Source organism: Macrobrachium rosenbergii, chromosome 6 (assembly GCF_040412425.1).
Source record: "Macrobrachium rosenbergii isolate ZJJX-2024 chromosome 6, ASM4041242v1, whole genome shotgun sequence".
NCBI classification, from domain to species: domain Eukaryota; kingdom Metazoa; phylum Arthropoda; class Malacostraca; order Decapoda; family Palaemonidae; genus Macrobrachium; species Macrobrachium rosenbergii.
This window is the reverse complement of record NC_089746.1, coordinates 58,300,023-58,322,013: the sequence shown is the minus strand read 5'-3', so window position 1 is coordinate 58,322,013 and position 21,991 is coordinate 58,300,023. Positions and strand designations below refer to the sequence as shown.

At 34.9% G+C, this 21,991-nt stretch overlaps 1 protein-coding gene across 1 annotated transcript in view; it reads left to right on the top strand.

The window, feature by feature from the left end:
• The window catches only part of Rbcn-3A (Rabconnectin-3A), a 106,566-nt gene that overhangs the window by 20,071 nt on the left and 64,504 nt on the right, over positions 1-21,991 (top strand). Inside the window, 18 exon segments of the mRNA XM_067105939.1 lie at positions 841-1,015; positions 1,292-1,468; positions 2,791-2,951; positions 3,557-3,758; positions 4,208-4,373; positions 4,707-4,825; positions 5,145-5,309; positions 7,027-7,276; positions 8,582-8,734; positions 9,168-9,380; positions 12,015-12,172; positions 14,277-14,416; positions 15,319-15,461; positions 17,513-17,698; positions 18,181-18,364; positions 19,792-19,924; positions 20,224-20,385; positions 20,821-20,967. Coding sequence (XP_066962040.1) covers positions 841-1,015; positions 1,292-1,468; positions 2,791-2,951; positions 3,557-3,758; positions 4,208-4,373; positions 4,707-4,825; positions 5,145-5,309; positions 7,027-7,276; positions 8,582-8,734; positions 9,168-9,380; positions 12,015-12,172; positions 14,277-14,416; positions 15,319-15,461; positions 17,513-17,698; positions 18,181-18,364; positions 19,792-19,924; positions 20,224-20,385; positions 20,821-20,967 — 3,034 coding nt within the window.

The window sequence follows — 21,991 nt, the reverse complement described above, 5'->3', positions numbered from 1 at the left end:
ATTATGAACATTCAGATATGAACAGACAGGGTCACAAGTTAAAATTGTGTTTGCCACCCATAAGTTCACATTCTGCTCTGTGCGCTCTGTGAGAATTTTTGCAAAGGACAGAAGAACATGAGGAAGAAGAACCTGTTCCTTTAACCCCTTTCCTGATTGTCCCTAGTATTCTCATGATTAACTACCATATATTCTTCTTACAATCATGAGAATACTCGTTCATACTTGTCAAATATTCCTACTTATTTCTATCTTCCTGATTTACTTGTTTTTTGATGAATTCTCATTTAATGTACCATATTTCCTCCCCCCATACGAAATGTTTAATATGTATTTTTGTCAATAGATGGCAGTGTGTATTGTTTACTTTGTGAAATTCCAATCTCAGATGCTCCTCCTGTGAAATTGTCTCCAAGTAAAAATACTAAATTTTGTTTGTTGCATGAATCAAAATTGTATTTTCTTCTTCCTACCTTTCTAACATCCAAAATAATTCTTTGTAATACTGCATGATTTAAAAATACAGTGAAAATAGTATAACCTATGACTCCCAAGTTAAATCAGTAATGTAAACATCAACAAAAATTATGCGCTGCATATTGAAAACCGACTGGAACAATTCAAGAAATGAACGGCCATCTGGAACGTTACTCATTCATAAGTCGGGTAGTAACTGTATTAGGAAATATCACAAGTGTAATTCTCCTGAAATAATAAATCCACTTGTATAGTTAGAATATTGGCTGTTACAATTATGTAACAGTTTTTTTATTGCAATCCTATACTTGATTTTGTTTGGAATTTCCTACACTTTATTCAGCATTTTTGGGTAACTTACAGGCGTGGAGGCAAGAACAAAAGCAAGAGCAATTTAACACTCACTAGCAGTGATGACAGGGATAAGAATAGCAGCTGTAGTCATCCTTCACCCATCATATCCATGACTACAAAACACAGTAATGGTTCTCTCAATCTTTGGCACCTAACAGTTGCTGAAGGCTCAAGATTCACTCAGGTAGGGAAATACAGTAAAGTCATTGTATGTCTCATTTAGATTCCTTGAGAATTCAGTTTATTGAAGATAATACATTTGGTCTTTGTTATAGATAGGTCTAGGGAATGCAGAGCTATTTTAAAGCAGATAACAGTCATACTCTTCTCTACACAAGTACTGTTTTCATTTCCTTATGGAATCTCTCAGGACATAATTCACTGTTTTTTTCTGCATATAAGCTAACAAGGTTCAAGAATTTCTCAGAGGTTGATTTTAATGCTGTCATTTTTCTTATAGGTGCTGAATATTTCTCATTTTACAAGAGTATGTGGTCATCGATTCCAACTAAATGACATGAAGTGCCATCCAGTACTTCCCCTATTGCTCTCAACCTCGCATCACAACAAGCGTGAAGTGTCGCCAAGCATGGCTCAAATGCCTACAGCTGATGACACTCCTTTGATATGCATTCAGGTAAGTATGTATGGGTTTTCTTAATGATTTGGTTTACCTGAATGTCTTGCTGTTTTTCCAAGAAAATGGTACACTTAATGTGTAAATGTAGTAAAGTAGAATAAAAGAGGAATATGTGAAGTAATGATATATATCATACAAAATATTGTTTGTTACATCAGAGTAGCATCTAGTGTAAACTAATGTGTTAGAGGAGAAAAGTAGAAAATATAAAGGAAAGAAGAAAATGAGGAAGAATAATTTTGGATATATTGAATGAGTATTAAGCATTAGAAAAATACGAACAAAGAAGTGAAGCAATCAAAAACATTAAAAATGCATCCAGACCCTGTCTTAGGACAGGGTACTGTATTAAGCTTAAAGCATTTGAAGTATACTAAACATTTGCCACAACATGCAGTCATAATGTCTTTGCAAAACATTTTCTTTTTACATAAAGTAAAAGTAGAGACAATGATGTACTTTGTCTTAACAGACAAAAGAGGAATTGGTAATACTGTAATGCAGACCATGAATTTTTAAACCCTCAGGTAAGTGGCATAAGTGGCATTGAGATCTCAGCAGGTCTGGGAGAAGAGAAATAGATCATGAGAATGATGGGTTTTATAAGAAAGTAAATAGTTTATAAAAGAAATTATTTATTCTGACATGTATGTGAACTTGTGCTTTGCTGGTTAGGAGAAGCGAGAGATTTCAAGGGACACCATCTCCTTCTGGCTGAGAGAGGTGATTGTGAGGGCATACCACTTGGACCAAAGCAGAGATCTGGGTCCAGCCAGGGTCAGGACTCATGAAAGGGAGTGTGAATAAGGTGTTTCAGGTTATTTAGAATACCAGCCTCCTATAGTTACTCAGACTAAAGGACATGGATTCAGATGTAAAGATCAGTCCCAAGGGACTTTCAAAAAGATCCTGCAGGGATTTTTTATAATGAGATCCTTCCTATTGAAACTTCAATTTGGACTAGTTATAGGAATGGGTTTGTTGTGAAACAAATATAATATTTTTAAACAAAATTAATTGTTTCATTCAAGCCCATTTCTTATAATCGGAGTTCACTCCTCACAACCTTGTTTCTTCTCCCAGTTCTTGGATCAGACAGCATGAATTCTGATTGTGAGTGTCGTTAGGAACCTTAGGATTTGCCCATACAGGTGCTCTGATGGCTACCAAAGTCTTTTTCTGGTTTGAAGACATTCTAGTGTCCAAGATGGTTTTAAAATCACAGAATTGGGTAATAATAGGTGTTGAGTTTAGAATACAAAATTAAACTTATATTAAAAGATTACTTGATTTCATCTTTTCCAAAATCTTTACCATAGGATACAACCTACAAAGACTGGTGCAGCGAGCTTATTCTGTGGCGCGTAGATGCAGTTGGTCCATTAAGTAAATCTGGAGGTGTTACAGAATTGGCTCGGGTTAATTCACCTCAGGTCTCAGCCTTCTCCAATGCAGCATGGATACCTACATTGTTACCCAGGTAAGGATGAAGTGTGTCAGTGAAGCTGTTTCTTGGATCATATATTTATTGTAAAGGACTTCATTGGTTGCCCAATCTTTTACTCGCATAGGTTCTTGCATCAGTTTTTTCCATGTTATGAACTCATGGTTATTTCTTTTGTGTAGGCTCCCTATTAATAAAAACATATCAATAGATTAGTTTTTTACTGTTATTGTAAACCACCAAAAAGGCATTAGCAAGTTACAGTTTCATAAAATTCAGTCTTAACAAAAATGTGTAGTGTTTACGTGCCAATTAGTACAGGTGTATTATTCAATTTTTGTTAGTGAGGTAAATGGTTTACCTCTCTTTGTTTGATAACAAGACTTTTGTCTACCAAAATAATTAAAATTAATTTAGGAACTTAAGAATATGTTTTGATTACCAGTAATCACGTACGCCTGGAGTTCTGTGGTACATTATTTCATTATAGTTATTTGTAGATAGTTTGCCTTTGATAATTATGACTGCAGTTTTTTTTATAACTTTCTTCCGGTCCCACTATGGTGCTCATCAAACTGTCATATTTATCTGTAAACCTGTGATGTTTGTGCCATTTGACGAATGCTCTTTATCAATTTCAGCACTACTCTAGGTAGCGTCTCAAACTCCCCTTCAGCGTGCTTTGTTGCTTCTGACGGTGAGTGCCTACGTGTTTACCAGGCTGTTATAGATGGACGGGCACTTTTAGCTGAAATATCCACCGCTGAACGTAAGAAGCAGATGATGGAATCAACATTGAGTCTTTCAACTGATAGTTCTTTACAAGAACATGTTGGACAAGTGGTAAGATGTTTGGAATATCAACTATCTAAACTAAGTATTGTTCAATTTATTGATTAAATAATTATGAATCATGACTTTTTTAGAGTGTCGATCACTTCCATCTTTAGAAATGTATACTCCTCCACTGGGTTGTTGCATCTGCAAACTTATTAACTAGATTGGTATCCAATCTAGAGATTGGATACTGTGTGCTATACAGTAATTGCTTTACCTCGGTGGCTGAATGATCAAGTGTTATTTGGAAACTTAGTGTATGTTGGTATGAATCTCAGGTAAATTTATAAATTTTGATATACTGTACTGAGTTTAGATATACATTACATCTACAAGAGCACGAGGCTAACAATCAGTGCCTCATGACGTATGTTAATCGGATGGGTCCTTGGATGATTAATTGTGTTTTTTTCACAATTTTTGTTGCAGTAGTACAGTATATACATTTTTTTCAGAACTTGTCCGATATATTTGACATAGTGTCAGAACAATCAACAGCTCGACCTGGATGTATTATTGAATTAGATGCCATCGGAGATGCAACACATGATTGGCAAAATACTCAGTTCCTTCATGTTTTTCAAGAAGGCCTCATTAAAGGGGAAAGAGGCTCTGATGCAGGTATATGTTAAGAATTTATAACTTTTTAATGTAACGAGGGCAAAGTATAAATTTACATTGAGGCTAGCGTTGTTGGATGTTGTTATAATGGTGCCATCCTTTATCTCTTAGTCACAGGTAGAAAGTACGTGCTGATATGATGTATAGTAGGTGCATATATTTCTCTTTTACATATGTACTTAATATGTATTTACTGTGGAAAAGTATTCTTTTTAGAATTACGACATAATAGGTATCATAGCTTAGGTTTGTACCAAGGAAACTTATCTTTTTAATGTTTGTTGCTTTCCACAGCTGATAACACCAAAATTCTATTTATTATTTCTTTTCCAGGCAAGGATACTTCATCAATGTTTGATCCTTCAAATGCACCTATTGTGGATTTACACTCATCAGCTGTATTTGAGGAGCCCTTCTATATCACACTTCTTGAAAAGACTAACGCTGGATCGGTATGTGATAATTATTTATGCTAGAAAATCTATTATCTCTTTGTTTGTGTATTGTTTCAGACAAAGTTTGCCAGTGATCCCTTTTCTTTAGTGGCTTGGACAGACTGAAAGGTGAAGTTAGTGAATATTAATATTTTACAAGTATACAGTTTACTGGCAGTCTGACTTTATGTTATTTGAAGTACTGTAATTATGTGCATTTTGTAATTACTTTATATAGAAGAATATGCAATTTGTGTGGTTAAAGGGAGCTCTAAATTAAAGTAAAACTAGTGAATTTGAATCAGAATTGTGGTATAGTTTGTAAACACCTTTTTAGGTAATGCACATGTGGCGTCTGGTCATTGCTTCAGAGGCTCACACAGTTAATACTGGCGAGAATGAAGCTGGACAAGGAGCCTCTGGCCATAGCACTCCGGTTGCAGATAATACAGCTGGTCAAGGGCACATTGATGCATCTCCAATTGTTATAACAACATCTAAGGTTAGTTTCATAAATCTAGTTCCATATGGCTTATACTATATAGTGATTATTATTCTTATTTCAGTAATCCTCTTACAGGCAGTCCCCGCTTATCAGCGGCATCATTTAACAGCATTTCAGTTTTATGACGCTTGGCTAATCTTCGTTAACCAGATTTTTGGTGCCAGTAAGCGATTTTCGGCACCGGTAAGCAGTTTATCGGCATCAATTGGTGGTTTATTGGTGTCGGTAGGCAATTTATTGGCGTTGGTAAGCCGTTTATCGGTGTCAATAAGCAGTTTTCCGGCGCCGATCGGTGCTTACGGCATTGTAAACGCCATTTATTACCATAATTACTGTGGTGTTCCGGTTATCGACGATTATTGGTTATCGGGGCATGGCCAGGAACGGAACTTTTGCCATTAACCCGGGACTGCCTGTACTTAACAAACCACAGTTTAGCAGTTGGGTAGGCAACCTTTTTTGACATTTTATATTTTGCTGATATGTCTATAAATCGAATGATAACTGTACATTCCACTTTAGTTCAGGCTTGAAATTGTATGGTATTAATGTTACTATTGGGATATCTTAAATGTTCAAGTCTAGGGTAAACTATAGAACCTTTGTAACTTACATGATTTTTTTTACTTATCAGACAACCAGAATTGAGAAGCATGTGATGATGTTGGGGTACTAAATTATTATTATTATTATTATTATTATTATTATTATTATTATTATTATTATTATTATTAATTATTGACAATAACTAACATACAGTCGCATGGATAATAGAAATAAAATTGTTATTTTGATTGCAAGACAATCTGCAATCTTAGTAGAAAAAGCAGAATGCTGTAAGCCAGGGGGCCCATAAAGGGAAAGTAGCCATACTGAAAAGCAAATTGGTAAATAAGTAAATAAAATATGGAAGAGAAATAACAAATAAAACCAGATAAGATCTGTAAATAACAAACTGTGAAGTGAGACTTGTGTTTGTGTGACAGCATCTTTTTTTCTGGAATATTATGCTATTTTTTAGTTGCATCTTGTTACAAAGAAGTAACATTTGTGCCTTTCTGCACAATCTTTTGCATGTAAAAGGATTTAAAGTATTACTTGCTGACTGTAAAGGTTCTGTATTAAGACTCTTTGCTTTGAGAAATTTTGTAATTGTTAAGTATCATGCTCATTCTGTGAGTTTAAATTAAGTATTTTATAAATTTTCATGGTTATGAATAATATTTCATCGTTGAATGTCAAATATCATGCCAGATAATCACTCTGTCTTGTAACCTTTAGAAAAAGAGCTTCAACATTAACCTATTTGTATACGTCTTGGGAAGAAGTTAAACAAATCTTAAATCTTGGCAGTGGAAGCTGTTCATTATATTACAAAATTCATGAACTGATAAGTTTTACATCACAAGGTGCTTCAGCACAATTTAAACTTATAGATAGTTGAGTTGCTGAATAATATGAATATCCATCAAACATCCTATTATAAATTACCATTGCACAGTAGCAAGTCAGCAGTTTTTATAGAGAGAGGGGATGTGCTCTTGCTTGATGGAACATTGCACATTTAGTATGAGATCAGTGAATGAACAGTTTCCAAATATGTCTATCTAATATATCCCCATATATCTGCCTTACTGCTTTTATAGTTATTCATGCCATCAGGAATGAAAGTAATTGTGAAACTGAGACATCTTTATCTTTTTTCTCTTCTTAGATTTGTGCACAACCTCTTCCTCTGCCTGCAGGAGTGCAAGTTGTACATGCATCTCCAGCTGCAGGTCATCTAAGTTCAGCATCTATTTACCCAGCATGTTATGCCCCTTATCTGTTGGTAACGGCATGTTCAGATAACACTGTTCGGTTCTGGAGATGCCGCATGACAGGAAGAGGAGATAATTTGGAAATTCAGTGGCAGGAGTGGTACATGGTCAGCAAAGATGGGAAGAGTGCTATTACTGTTCCTGGTATGTTAGTTTTTAGTTGTGTTGTACTGTGGGTAAATTGTCTGTAGGAAGTGAATAATGTTTAGAACTGTAAATGAAAATGGAGATTTTTTAAGGAGAAAGTCACTCATATATCTACTTGTGGTGTTAAGGATTAGATTGCTCATAAAAATAATATTAGTGTACTAACATCACTTATTTATTTGAAACATAACCTTATCATGTGAAAAATTTTTGCTTCTTAAGTTAAGAAATGAAAATAAAGTTATCTTTGTTGCAGTTTTGAAACTATTTTATTTTTTATATTCTTTATATACAGTATTTATACACTGTATGTTCTTTATATTTTATGCACTAAATATACAGTGTCATTTATTTGTTTCATATCAGACCCATGAATCATAAAGAACTCTCATTTGTTGTGTATGTGGATCACGAATAATGGGTCTATATTGGTGAGTTTGCTTTAAAAGATGGGTTATTAGTTTTAAAATTCAGTATTTCACTGTTCTGAAATTCAACATATAAACTTAAATGAAATGGGAACTAGGTTATTAACGAATAGCAGTACAAAGAAACTTGATGTTTGTTTGTCTTCTTATTATTAATACTTCACTGTCTGTTTTTGTATCCTTTGGATGTGGTTTTTCCCGAACATTACAGTTTCCACACTGTATACAGGGAGAAATGTCACCTCACTTCATTATGAATTTATGATAAGGCCTCATCTCTTGCAGGATACCATTAAGAGGTTGAGGAGTACTGTATTAGATTTTATAATGCAAAACTTATTTTGTAATTCAAATCATTCTCTCATTTTGAGCTCTCACGTGTATTTTATCACAGCCTTGCTACTTTTCATAGCTCATAGATCAGACATGTATTTTCTGACTTATGGCTTCCTATGTCCTGCAGATCAGCCCTCATGTAGGCTTGGGACAATATGCACAAATGGGGCACATTAATAATAATGGGTTTGTTTAGAAAAAATAATATGGTTTTATGGAAATTATAAGTTGTGAATGTGAGTTCATCAGGCTTTTAAGAAGAATTGTAAAGTATCACAAACTGGCTATAGACTACAAGTTGAAGCATCTGAACCACGAAGAAAGTAGGATTAGAGTAATTGCACTTTGCATAGTGATCCTGATAAAGGAATCAGTAATCACCATTTTTTTGTTTTGCTTTTACATTACCAGTTATTAGGACAAAAAGTAATATTTACGAAGCTGTGTTCTTGGTATGATAAACATTATATTTTGTCTGTAACCAGTTTACTATTTAAAATGAGAGTATAGATTGAAAATCATTGCAATCTTCTTTCAGGTAAGCCACTTCATGTGTCAGCTGCATATAGTGGGAGAATTGCATGTGCATACCAGACACCTGTACCCTTGCATGATGATTTATCCTCAGCAAATGAAGGATGCATTACATTCTCCTGTTCCTTGGCAATATATGAATGTGAATCTACAGGAGGTAAGGTTATATTTGAAATTAGTATTGAAAATGTTCTCATAGGTATGACGCTATTAATGCTAAGCTGAACAGTATCAGGTTCATTTTTCATGTACTTATTTCTTATATGAAGAGACTAATTAGGCATTTTTAAATAACTTCTGTACTTGATTTACTGTAAGTATGTCTTACAAGTAATGTTCACAACTATGTTTTACATGAGAATTTTGTAAATTGGTTTTCATACTAGAGTAAGAAATTCTGAATTCCATTTTCTTGATACAGTGAGATATCTGACCTTTTTTGCTCCTTTTCCATATTATTTGGATGTTTAGAAATATTTTTGCCTGCTATAGAAAATATATATTAATTTCATTAATGATTTTTCTGTTTTTCAAATGTGATGCAGTTTTTAAGAATTTTGCAGTTCTTGATTTGATTTAAATTCTTCCAGGTTCTCAGTGGGTTTTGGAAGATAAGTTTGACCTTAAGGATATTGTGTCAAGCCAAGGAGATGTCAGTTCTGCTGACTTTGATATAGCGTACCTTTCCAAGATGGCTCAAGGACGCTCAAATACAAGATTAACTTCCGCACTAAGTCAGGAAGATTTGTCGCAACCATACCATGGTGACCATGTTTCATCTGATGCTCTCCATTCAATATCTAGTCAGTACTGACATCTAAGTATGATAGTTTAGTGATCTAGTTTGTCTGCCTAATAGTATTGGTAATAAAGTATGAATAATCATGTTCAGATATATGGAAGATGAAAAGGACCCTAAAAAAATAGGTATGAAAACATCGGCACAGCACTAATTATATGGGCTTGAAAAGGAGGTGATACAAAGTGGAACATTTAAGAAACAGTCTCTTGTAAATCTCTAGGAAATCCTAATAATGGGAATAATAGGCCTAAAAGTTATGTAGTCAGTCTGAGTGCAGACCATTATGTTATACTTAGCTTTACATGTTGTTGGCATATCAGGAGGAACCTTTTTTTCTTACTAACAATGCCATGACAATTGCAGTGAGTCATCAGAGTGGAGCACCTAACTACCAATGGTAGAATAGTCCTGCTGAAATGATAAAGAGTAAAGTGATTTATATATTATGTTACTAACTAGCCTTGCTAAACTTTTTTGAAAATTAAACATGCTTTCCATCATTTCATTCTATAATGTCTGACTTTGCAGTTGTATCCAGATCTCGGAACAATGAAATGCTTAAGAGCCTGATGGCATCCATCTGGCTATCTCCAAAGATCTTCCTCAGCCATTTTCTAGGGAAAATGGCCATCTACTGTGATTGGTGTCATCGAAGGGGTCTCTCTCCAGTCGGAACTTCTGTTCGGCAAATAGCAGATTTCCTAGTTTTTCTCCGGAGGGAGAAAAGTCTTTTTGTGTCTGCCATCAAAGGCTACAGGGCTGCTTTGGGGTTGGTTTTGCGCCTAAAAGATGCGGACATGTCTTCTTCTCGGGAAATCTCAATGCTGCTCAAAAGCTTTGAGCAGTCTTTTTCTCTTAGAGAACTTAAATCTCCTAGTTGGGATCTGACTCTGGTGCTAAGTAGTCTCACTTGAGCCCCATATGAACCATTATGACAGTCATCTTACACATACTTGACCCTTAAAACAGTCTTCTTACTGGCTTTAGCTTCATCAAAGAGAATGGGAGAATTCTGTGGTGTCTCTTTTAATGTTAAACACACGAGGGTTTAGGAGTCCATAGCCTCGAAGTTTGTCCCGGAATTCATAGCTAAGACTCAGAATCCTTCAGTTCATGATGCAGATTTGAATCCTTTTCCATCCCTTCCTTGGGAGATTTGTTGATAACCACCCAGATGAATTGCTCGTGTCCTTTGAGGGCACTGCATGTTTACCTAAAAAGGACTTGTCACCTCAGACCAGAGTGTCGACTTTTTGTAAGCACAGGCCAGGTCAAGCATGAAGTGTCCAAGAATACTATCTCCTTCTGGCTCCTTGAGGTTATTGGACATCCTTATAGCTCTTCTACAACCTTGGATTCTAACACGGTGCATGCAAGAGCACATGATGTTAGGGGTTTAGGCCCTTCATTAGCTTTTAAGAACTTGTCTGTTCATAGGATTTTGAAGGCTGGTACTTGGCTTCGTCAAAGCACCTTCTATCCTCAGGATGTTGCCTACAGTTCCTTGGACACTTTTTACTTGGGTCCAGTGGTGGTTGCTCAACAAGTTGTGTAGCTCATCCAGTGCCCCTAGCAGGACAGTTTGTATCTCACTGAAGATGGTGGTAATGAAAGTGAGAGTGAATGAGTTAACTGGCTTTTTTTCCTTTCCCTTTTCCCCTTCTTCCTCTACCCAGTGGCCTTTCTGTTTGAGAAAGTATATTCTTACACAAATATTTTCCTTGCAGAAGCTAGTCGTTCCTCTGTCTGACAAGGGGAGAGAGAAATGATAACAAACAAATTGGTGGCTAACATAGGTTTGTTGTATAAACAGATACTGTATAGCTCTTTGACTTCCACTTATATAATGTTCCTCCACATTGTGTATTAGCCCAGTAGTCTGACGGTTTGGTAAACTTTTATATCTGACAAGTCAGAAGCATACGTCTCCTTCCTCTGCTTTAGCCTAACCAGGAAATGAGACCAGGTGTGCTGAACCTCCAGTCGGTTCAGGAGTTTCCTTTCCTCCCACCAAAGGTGAGTCTATCCTCACGTTAAGACCTAGGTTTGTTCCGCATATGAAGAAATGACAAATTTTAATTAATTTGTATTTTTTATAGCTAACAAACCTACAGTCTTAACATACATTGCCCACCTATTTCCACCCCTCATAGTGATTCCCTGGGTTGGAAGAGGCTGATGCATCACAGCGCTCTCGGGTGAAGTGAGGTCGGCTGGTGCCTCCTCTCTCACCTGATTGGCCGAACCCCTTTGCTACTAATACCTTGTTGTGCAGTTTTGTATGTTTTTACTGGTTTCCAGCTGATACTAGGAGATTTTTCTTCACGTTAAGACCGTAGGTTTGTTAGCTATGAAAAATACAAGTTAATTAAATTTTGTCATTTTAATATCTTTATGCCCTCATTTTAAATACTCATATTTATCCTTCATATTGAAGGCATAATTGTAAAGCTTGTTTCCAAGTAATGTATCCATTCCTACGCCTCCATCCTATTATCTCTTACTTCTTTTAAAGATAAAGACTATGAAGCTACCAAGTAATTGCCATCTAAAGCACTTACGATATTAGAACCCTCTTTCTTATCAGGATGATTTCAATAAAGCATGACTTTAGTAATCTTTTTGTGTCTTATAGGTCAGTTATTGGTGCCAAGTCCTAGTACTCTGCATTCACTAAGGAACAACCGATTTGATAAGCGAGGTGTTAGTGTCAAACAGAAACACCCAGTTCAGATTGACTGGGTGTCCAAAGAAGATGGTTCTCACCTACTAACTGTAGCCATAGGAAGTAAGGTATGTTGAAATGGGTCTTCCATTATTTCTTCAATTTTTCATCTTACTCTTCATTACATGGTAAAGTATATCTTCCCATATATTATTGTGTATTACGTTAAACTGTGTTAATGATATCTCAAGCATTGTGTAGCATCTCAACATTGGTATCACATTTTGTATTGTCAAATTTCGGTTTATTTTGCTCCTTAATAATTTAGTCCGGACTGTTATAAGATAAGCATATCTAATCATAATGCATGAAGAAATAAAATTTCCTCTAAGTCTCACAGATAATATAGGTATTATCCTACTTACGATGGGGGTTAGGTTCCAAAAAACCCAGCGTTTGTTGGAAAAAAAATATCTCAAATATAGCCTAGCCTACACTAGGGTATTCAGTACCATTTATACATATATGATAGCCAAGCCTACACTATAAAGTATACTCCATACATATACAGTATAGTAATTATTATCAGCTAATTCTGGAGGTTCATGCAGATTGACTTACGATAATTCAATACAAAGAGAAATTGAGTAACAACAAGAATTAGCTTAGCATACACTATGGTATATCATATACATATACAGTAGCCTAGCCTACATTATACTTTACGCTATATTCACATATTAATATCTTATTATACAAACATCAACATAACGATTATGCATCTTTTCCATGAATCTTTTAAAAAGTTATACTTCACTTCATTGTATCCAACAATATTGTGTATATAATCTCATTTTGCTTTTGTATTATAATTTGCGATCATAAAACCCAATGTTTTGGTTTGGAAAAATTATGCAGTAAGTTTATTTCGCAGTATTTAACTCAGTTCAGAGAGCTTTTCTTGCTTCTAGTTAGCGTAAATGAATCTCAAGATACTTTATTTATATGGGACAAGGTTATTTTTTGTTATATGAAGTGTTTTTAAGTCGAAATATAACTTAAGTATACCTCGTTGTGAAATTAATATGGTTATTTTTCTCGTTAATAAATGATGTTGGCTGTTGGGGGCATGTTTGTTTTGTGTAAAAAATCAAGATTCCGTTCGCCATTTTCACTTGATTTCATCATAATACAAGCTTTACATATTTAGCTCTTTTATCGGTGTGAAAACAGCAGTAATATATGTTCTTTCATGCCCAGTAGTTTTGATTAAAATACTTTCTCTCCAATTTCATTTACAGTTGAGTTTTGTCAGTGTTGCCGGTGCATGATAATTTATAGTCATTAGCAGCTTGAGCATTGTTTTCTCAGCTTCAGCTACAACTTGCAGCTTAAATTTAGTGGTATATTTCCTTGCCGACCTTTTCTCCATAGCGAATAAATAAAAATATAATATAAAATAATATAAATAATATAAAAATATATCAGTCCTATTCTACTTAATGTCATTTGTAACATTAATACAGTAATTGTTTACTACCGTACGATGGTTGAAATACAAGCAAAACAGCTGTTGTTATCTGATTCAGTTATTAGCAAAACAGCAGTTTCTCGTTTGGTTGCTTATGGCTGTACGCATTTACGCAAGAGTATAACGTTACTAACAATACTTTTATCATTCTCTTTTACTTTTTTAACTAGAAGATGGGATAAAGAGGTGGAGGAAAAGAAGTTGGTCTATTGTAGTTTGGTCTCTCTTGCTGCCTGATTGTACGCTGCTGCCTGCGCCACACGAAATTTAAAAATGTTTTCTAAATATTGTCGTATCGGTATTAATTGCTTACCCTACTGCAAAATCGAATTATTGTAAGGCAAATTATCATAACTTGAGCACTCCCTGTAGATGTTTGACTTTTATGGTAATTGGGTTTTCTCAGATTTTTTTTTACCTGAAACCTAGTCTTGACATAAAGAATTGTTGCATTTGTTTGGGTAATTGATGTGGGTATTTTCAACATAAATTGTAAGTAGCATGTTCCTCTCATATATCGTCATTGTTCACTTACTGTGGCTTATCACTTATTAATATGTACTTTATAGTATAGCACTAAGTGCAGTTCAAGTCCTATTTTAATGTTAAGTGTGTTTTGGATCTTAATATGAAATAAGGTACTTTTTGTTATTCTTTTGAGACAATATAGTTTTTGTAAGTGTGTATCTTATTTTTTCCAGATCTTAGCTTATACTAGTGTTGCGGATGAAGTTGCAATGATGAGTTACAGTGAAGGAAATAAAGACAAGGATGCAAGACCTAGACCCTCACTTCAAAAGTCCCTGTCTGTCCACAGTTTTTCAGATATCAACCTGCCACGGTAAGTAACCCTCCCAAGTGTGTAAGATAACTTGAGCTGTTGTCTGCATATCATAACGTGGAATAAGGACAAGGAACCTACAGATATGATAGATTGTTTTCATTGTCATTTCAAGAGAATGTTAGAAGATAAATTCTGTCAGATTCTTATTGAGAAATCCCTAGAACACAGGAGAGGAAAACTTAGAAAATATTGGGCTGATAGGACAGTTGGAGTATCAGAATGAAAATGAAGTAGTGTCCTGGAATTGGAAAAGTTTTTTCAAGATGAAGGAGAGAGACTGGTAGAAGTATTGGAAACTTTTTGCACTAGAGTTCAGAAAGGTCATAGAAGACTATTTAGACTAGATGGAAATTCAGGTAGAATGTGCTCAAGATAGAATAGAGCAAGTTCAGCTCATGTCTGATAATTAGAGTTCATTTTTTAACTCACCAGAAAGATATGTGTGCCACTAATTGTTTTGTCATTCTGTACACCACCTATTTTTAGCAGGCACTTCACAACATTTAGAGAGAGAGAGAGAGAGAGAGCCCTAAGTAGTTTTCCTTGAACTGGAACAGATAGGTAGTGGTAAATGCCCTTGACTAGGTGTGGAGGAAATCATTGTAGATGAGAGCTAGGGCCTCTGTCCTATTGAAAAATGAGTTAATTGTAGATGGTAATCAAAAACTTTTATATGGTTTATTAAGATTAATATCTTGCCATTTAGAATTTAGCAGGTAAAGCAATAGATTTACGTCCATACAGGGCTCAGTTCAGTAAGATGTGGAATGTTTGAAATATCCGAGTCAGACATGCTTTTCACTTATACTTGGAATGCTGTAAACAGTGCTCAAGCGGAAATGAACAAGGTGCAGCAGGATGTTCAGAAAAAAGTTTGATATTCTGTCTCAATATTCCAGGTGGATGCGTTTAGAAAAGTTGTCCTTAACAACTGCAGATGGACTTGCACCATTACCCATGCAAGTTTCTTGGGTTCGGGATGGCATTCTTGTTGTTGGAATGGACAATGAAATGCATGTATATTCACAGTGGCATATACATAGTAAGTACATGCTGCCAGATATTAGCTGTCTTTACATTGTAAAGTTTAGCTCATTATTGTTTATACATACATACTGTTTGTCTAATTCTCTTGCTAAATTTACAGTGCAAGTTATTTTAAAGTACTGTTGATAAAACTTTACCAGGTTTTAAGAATATTTATCATAGTATTTTGTTATAGTTGTGTGTGTGAAAAAACTAGTCTGAAAAAGAAACTAAACATTCAAAATTCTACTTGCTAACAGTTAGACATTTGGTGTGTCTCATTGAACAATACTGTAGAAGAATTAGTTGATCATCACAATATTCATCATTCACATTATTATTCCTGGTTTTTCCTTAGCTCGGGTTCGACATGTGATAGTTGTCTCCACTCATTTTTGCTTGTACACTTTGAATTCGTATCTGGTTCAGGTCTTTGTCTTTGCCCATTTCCCAAGGTTGTCACATGCCTTCCTATTAGTCCTTATTCTGCTCTTTTATTGCTCCTCTCCCCTCCTCATCATAAATCCAACCCATCTCAATATATGAAATCTGTGGTACCACATTTCTTAGCGTCTTCCATGCATGCAATAAGATTTTCCCAATTCACTCCAACAATGAATCTGAGCAAAATGTTATCAAATTGCTTTAAAATCTATTCCATTTTCTTTGTAAGTGCTCTTATCTCCACTGTGTGGAGAAGCACAGGCTTTTTACACACATTGTAGATTTTTGCTCAGTTCAAAAGAGACTTATATTTACCCATAAGCCAGCATTTCTCTGTCCATTTTATCCATGCTGTTATTTTACTTTTTCTTACTGTCTTCTAGTCCTCTTTTCACAGTGCATTATGTTGCCAAATTAACGCAGATATTTTACTTGCTCGAAGATCTGCCCTTCCACCTTAACATGCTCCTCAAATTTGTCTTCACTATTTGACCTTCTTCATTTAGTAATTGGAAATCCCATACACCATTCATTTTTCCGAATCTTGCTACCATCTGTTATATTCAGTTCATAATACTGTAATACAGTCACCCGTACCCCTCATCCATGCAGAATTCCTTTTCACCTTTTCTAGTCTGTGTAACGTCCATTTTACCCTGATTTTCAGTCTTCTCATCTACATTCCACTCTTCCATCTTGTAAACTCTCCCAAAATCAGCAAACACATTTTCCTCCGAATCCTTTTGTTATGATATAGCAGTTAGTCACTCACTTGCTTAGTAGTCTTTTTGGTACCATCTGCCTTCATATTGTCTATTTTGTTTCTCTTCCTTTTACTCTGTTAAATGTCCTAATATCATTTTTTTCTTTATATTCATCTTCTTTGTTAAATTCTCATAAGAACTGCATTACTTAAATTTGAAATGAAAATTATATATTTTAACAATTTTCCTAAACCTTCCTCCTTCCTCCAGCACCCTATCCAGTTCTTTCATGACATGCTTCAGTAATCTTATGCCTCTATACTGTGCACTGTTTAATGCATCCTGTTTTCTTTATATATTATTTTATTATACAATTTGACAACCTTGTTTCATTTTTTCATTATATTTTCATATATTGGTTAGTTCATCGATGACTAGTTCTCCAGCTGCTTTTTAGTAAATCTTTTGTTATTTCTGGAGGTTCTATAATTTTCCCATTTTAATCATCTCCGCATCCTTGACACATTAATTTTCATTATTCAGGAGATTTCCAAATTACTGCCTCCCTCATTTTCATCTTTCAGGAGATTTGCAAATTACTGCCTCCCTCATTCTGTTATGTATTTCTTTCCAGCATTAATTTCTGCGGTTTCGTGTCTTTATACTTTACCCCATGCATATTTTTTCTATCTTTCCATATCGTATTTACTTTTCCAAACATTTTATTTCTTCTTATTTTGATCCTATTCCTTCTAGATCTTCCCCTTTACCCTTGTCACTTGCCTCCCCTCCTGTTCTTCATGTTTACCATTTTATCTTCTTCCATGCCTGTCCTTTTCCAGAGTCAATTTTGCATGTGCAAGCTTACATATTAGATGGAAAACTTTTTTTGCATTAAAAATTCATATCTGATTTATAGGTGATCAGAAAGAGTCATCCCAAGTACAGGATGGACCCTGTGTAAGAGAAGGAAGCCGAGATTTGACTGAGGCTGACCTGAAGACTTATCTACATGAATCCACTCACAATGCAAAGACAAGTGCCTCTGTGTCAAGAGTTGCATCTTTTTCTGTTTTGGCAGCTCTTGACAGCAAGATGAAAAAGGGTGAGTCGCTTGTTTTATGTTGTAACAGCTCTTGATGACAGTGTGAAAGAGTGAGTTGCATGATTTTCTGATCTGACAGCTTTTGACAGCAAGAGGAAAAAGGGCAAGTTGTATTGTATTCTGATCTGGCAGCTCTTGACAGCAAGATGACAATGGATGAGTTACATCATTGTCTGTTTTAACAGCTTTTGGCAAGAAGAAAGTAGTGAGGAAATATTGGCATTAGGTTGTTTCTCTTTAGATAGCTTATATTTTTTTATATAATATAGGTTTAAAACCTGCTGAAAGTCACTTCTGAACTCTTTCTGTTGAAACTATTTCTGTTTCCTCTGGTAGATGTAGAGCAAAAGTCTGTAATGCTTTGCGTCTGTAGGGAAAATTGTTGTTACAGGAGTAGTTTTCAGTGGCCAACTTTGATTACTGTATAGTAATTGTACCACAAGATTGAAACTGCTTTCTTAACTTGTTATTTTGTTTCTTAGGCTTAGGTGAAGTTATGGCCACACCAGATGAAGTCGATGGCCCAGCAAATTTTGTATCAGGAATCTTTGAAGCTAGTCATATGGCTTCACCAGTGCTTCCACAATATCACCCAAGACAGTTGATGGAGCTGTTGAACTCTGGGAAAATCCGTCGTGTCAAAGCCATTCTTGCTCATTTAGTAAGGTAAGGATATTGACTTAAGTTTTTATTATAAAGCACATAAATATACTAACTTAAAAAATTTCTAGTGTGAGGTCTTCATGTATAAATGAAAATTTTCCAGATTATTTTTTAATACATGGGTGAGAAAATATACCTTTAGTAATTGATATGTTATAAAATATGTGCTAGAAAATGTGTCTGAATTAAAGAGCTCTAAATAGCACCCAGGTGTCCCAAAGGAAGTGTTTGACACAACTTTATTATGCTACATAGACATTTTAGCTTGCAAATACAGTACAGTTACCTTGAAGTCTGCTCAAGTCCATCTTTTCCCTTGGTAAAGTATGTGTAGTCTTTATATGGATTTTTGCTTATGTATAAACTTTGGGAAATATTACCTCTTTCTGTAGCATTTACCAAGATTATTTGTGGCTCAGTTTTGTATGTTTTTGTGTCTGCTTATTATCAGGACTGGGGGAAACTAAAGAATGGATTTTTACAAAATTTTTCACAGTTCAGTATTCCCCAAGAACAGTCAGTTACATTTGGCATGGATCCAGGGTTTATTATTGAATTAATTATTGCCAGTTATGTATGCAAAGAAAAGGTTAATTCCTATTGTTAATGAATAATGTTAATTATGCATAGTATTTTGGTAACTGATAATTGCATATTAGTTGTCTGAATGAAAATGTGAAGGATGCATAGAATTGGGGCAATCATGGTAATTGCTTTGGCAGAAGTTTGCCGTCTCTGACCACCATGTGTTTTTTATGAATTATTGGTGTTTTCTTTATATTTTCATGGTCACCAGTAAGGAATCGTTGGTTTTCAATAGTCTATCAATGGTATATATGTTAGCATCCTGAAAACAATCACAAATTTTTTTAAACCTATAAACTTCGAATGTTAAGTAGTCAGGACTGTAGGCAGCTCAGTATTGTAGTTTGACAGATTTCTTTATAGCATGTGCTCTACTTGTAAATTGACTGTTACAAGTTAACAGGGAAATGAAGCACATCATAGCAATCACTTCACTTCAATGTCAATATAAATTTTGTGAAATTCATTTTTCATACTTACAGGGCAGTGAACCTTTGCTTTGTTTTTTGTTAACATGTAAAAATACAGTGCTTATAGTTCTTAGAGTATGGATAATTTTCCCCTAACCATTAAAAACAATTTCATATAATACTTATTTCAGCAAATTTAATTTTCATGCTAGTGGCCCTCAAATGATACTGTGTTAGGCAACAAAGTGAAGACATGCTTTGATAGCTAGTTTACTTCCTTCATTAACAAGGCTTGGAGTAAAGTTTCTAGAAACAAATACTGTACCAGGTAATATTTCTAGGAAGGTAAAAAAAAATAGGATAATGCAAGAGTCCTTGTTAGCTAATATTTCTGATAAGATATTTTGAGTACTATACTTCTTGACTTCTTGACAGGTGTTTATCACAACTTGGTCAACGAAGTGTTGATGTTGTAAATCGCACCAGCGTTTCTGACGGTGATGATAATCGCACACGTAGTTGGTCTCGATCACGAACTCTGTCTATGTCTGGGAATCAAGGAGGATCCGTAAGTGTTTCATATTTCTTTGCCATTGTTATTCAAGTAGATTCTTTTGTTGCCTGTTAGAGGTAACTTTTGTAATGGAGTATCGAGTTTACATTATAAGGCTTAATTGTGCAATCTTTTGGAAGAAGATAGGTACATATACAGTAGATAAGGTGTAAAGAATTAAAGGGAGTGTCAGAGTATTGTGCAGTGGTTTTTTGAGGTGAATAGAAAACATAGTATTCTAATTAAAACTCACTTTAAACATTTAATCTTATGTATTTGTAGATATTTAGTGCTTTACTGACTTGTCTTTTCAGTGTAGCAGAGATGGACGAGGATCTCCAACTTTATTACCAGAAGAACTAACTCTAGACTATATTGAAGTTACCTCCATACCTCCCCTTCCTTTGTGGCTCTTACTTGAGGCTGACAAAGATACACAGACCCACCAAACAAAAAAGACAGACAATAAAGAGGAAGTAAGTTTTTTAGCGAGAGACTAATGTACTAAATCCTCCTGAAACAATTTGAGTTTTTCAGTTTGTGTTTCTGAAACAAGCTGAACATCCCTTCTGGTGTAGTCATAAAACACATATTTCCATGTACCTAGGAGATACATAGGATAACCAAGTTAATGCAGTGAATGCTGTTGGGTAGTGCAGTCCTCCTCCCACACTTGAAATATATTATGCCCAGTCACAACAAATAAAACTTCCTGATATCAGCTTACAACAAGGCTGTAATCTCTTTGCTTTAACCTGATATAGCATGCTGGTTTGTTAAGAGTCATTATAGTATTTCTAATAAGAATAACAGTTGGCTAAAAAGTAGTTTGTTTGCATATTATTATTTTAGACATCTTTATGTATATTGTTATCTGTGGCAAAATGTGGAGCATTCATTTGACCTTACAGACTTACGCTGAACTGTTTGGAGCTCCTGCTATGTCCGTTGAAGATGATGACTTAATGCTAGACGATGATGAGGTTGATGTGGGTGGTGCACGACGGAAGTCCCTTACACATGAAGTTAAAAGCATTGCCTTTTTTGGTCCACGTCAGGTAAGAATGAAAATATTTTATATTTCTTTTCCTGCAGCCCAAACATTTGACTTTTCCAATGGATTCTTATTTTTGTTATAATGAATGTTGATATGTGGACTGACTTAGTGGCATTTCTTAAGGTAAAGTATGGAAGCGAAACAATATTACAGAACAAAGATGGGGCACACCCATCAGCCATGCTGTAAAATTTTTAAACCTAAATTTTTATTCACACCTGTACTAGAAAGCTTATCCAGTGTATCATATTCAAGAGGGAAATGACAACTCTTTAGATGTTGTTTTAAAATCTTTCACCTTTTACTTCAGGTTCTGGTAAATCCACTTTGTTAGTGTATAAAGCAACTATTTTGTCTAATTAATTTAAGGAAGATTATTGTTCAGATCATCAGCAGAATCAGTAGCATTATTTAGATTTCACTTGAAAAAATAATAATCTGTACTAGTATTTCTTAAATCTTTCAGAATAAATTCTTAAAAGCTAATACCAATAGATTACCTTTGTTAGTACATCATGATAACGATACCAGTAAATGTAAAAATACAAGCTTGGTCCTTAACATAAAAAATTTATGGATGAGATATTTTCATGGACAATACTCTTCATTTTGCACAGTTTAAGTAAGCTAATCAGCACATTTATGTAACATAAAGGCCCACTGTATGCATTTTATGCAGTTGGCTCTAAATCTTATATGGTTTTAAGTTAGCTTAACAAGACCACTAAATCACACCCATAGATTCTCTTAGGGCATGCCTCAAGGATCTGTTCATAGATGGAAGGTGAAAATTTTAAGAAGTTAAAGTATTGAAGATGGTTATTTAAGTGGGGAGAGATCAGTAGGAGCATATAAAAAGTAGAATGCAGAAATTAATGTAACAGGGGCTGAAAGGACACTGCAAAGAACCTTTTGTGCTGTTTGCACTGTGACACAAAGCACCCTCCGATGTGGGGCCAAATCTAGTAAAAAATTCAGTTATCATTACCTGCAGTACTGTTGATTAGCTTTTAAGATTACTAGAA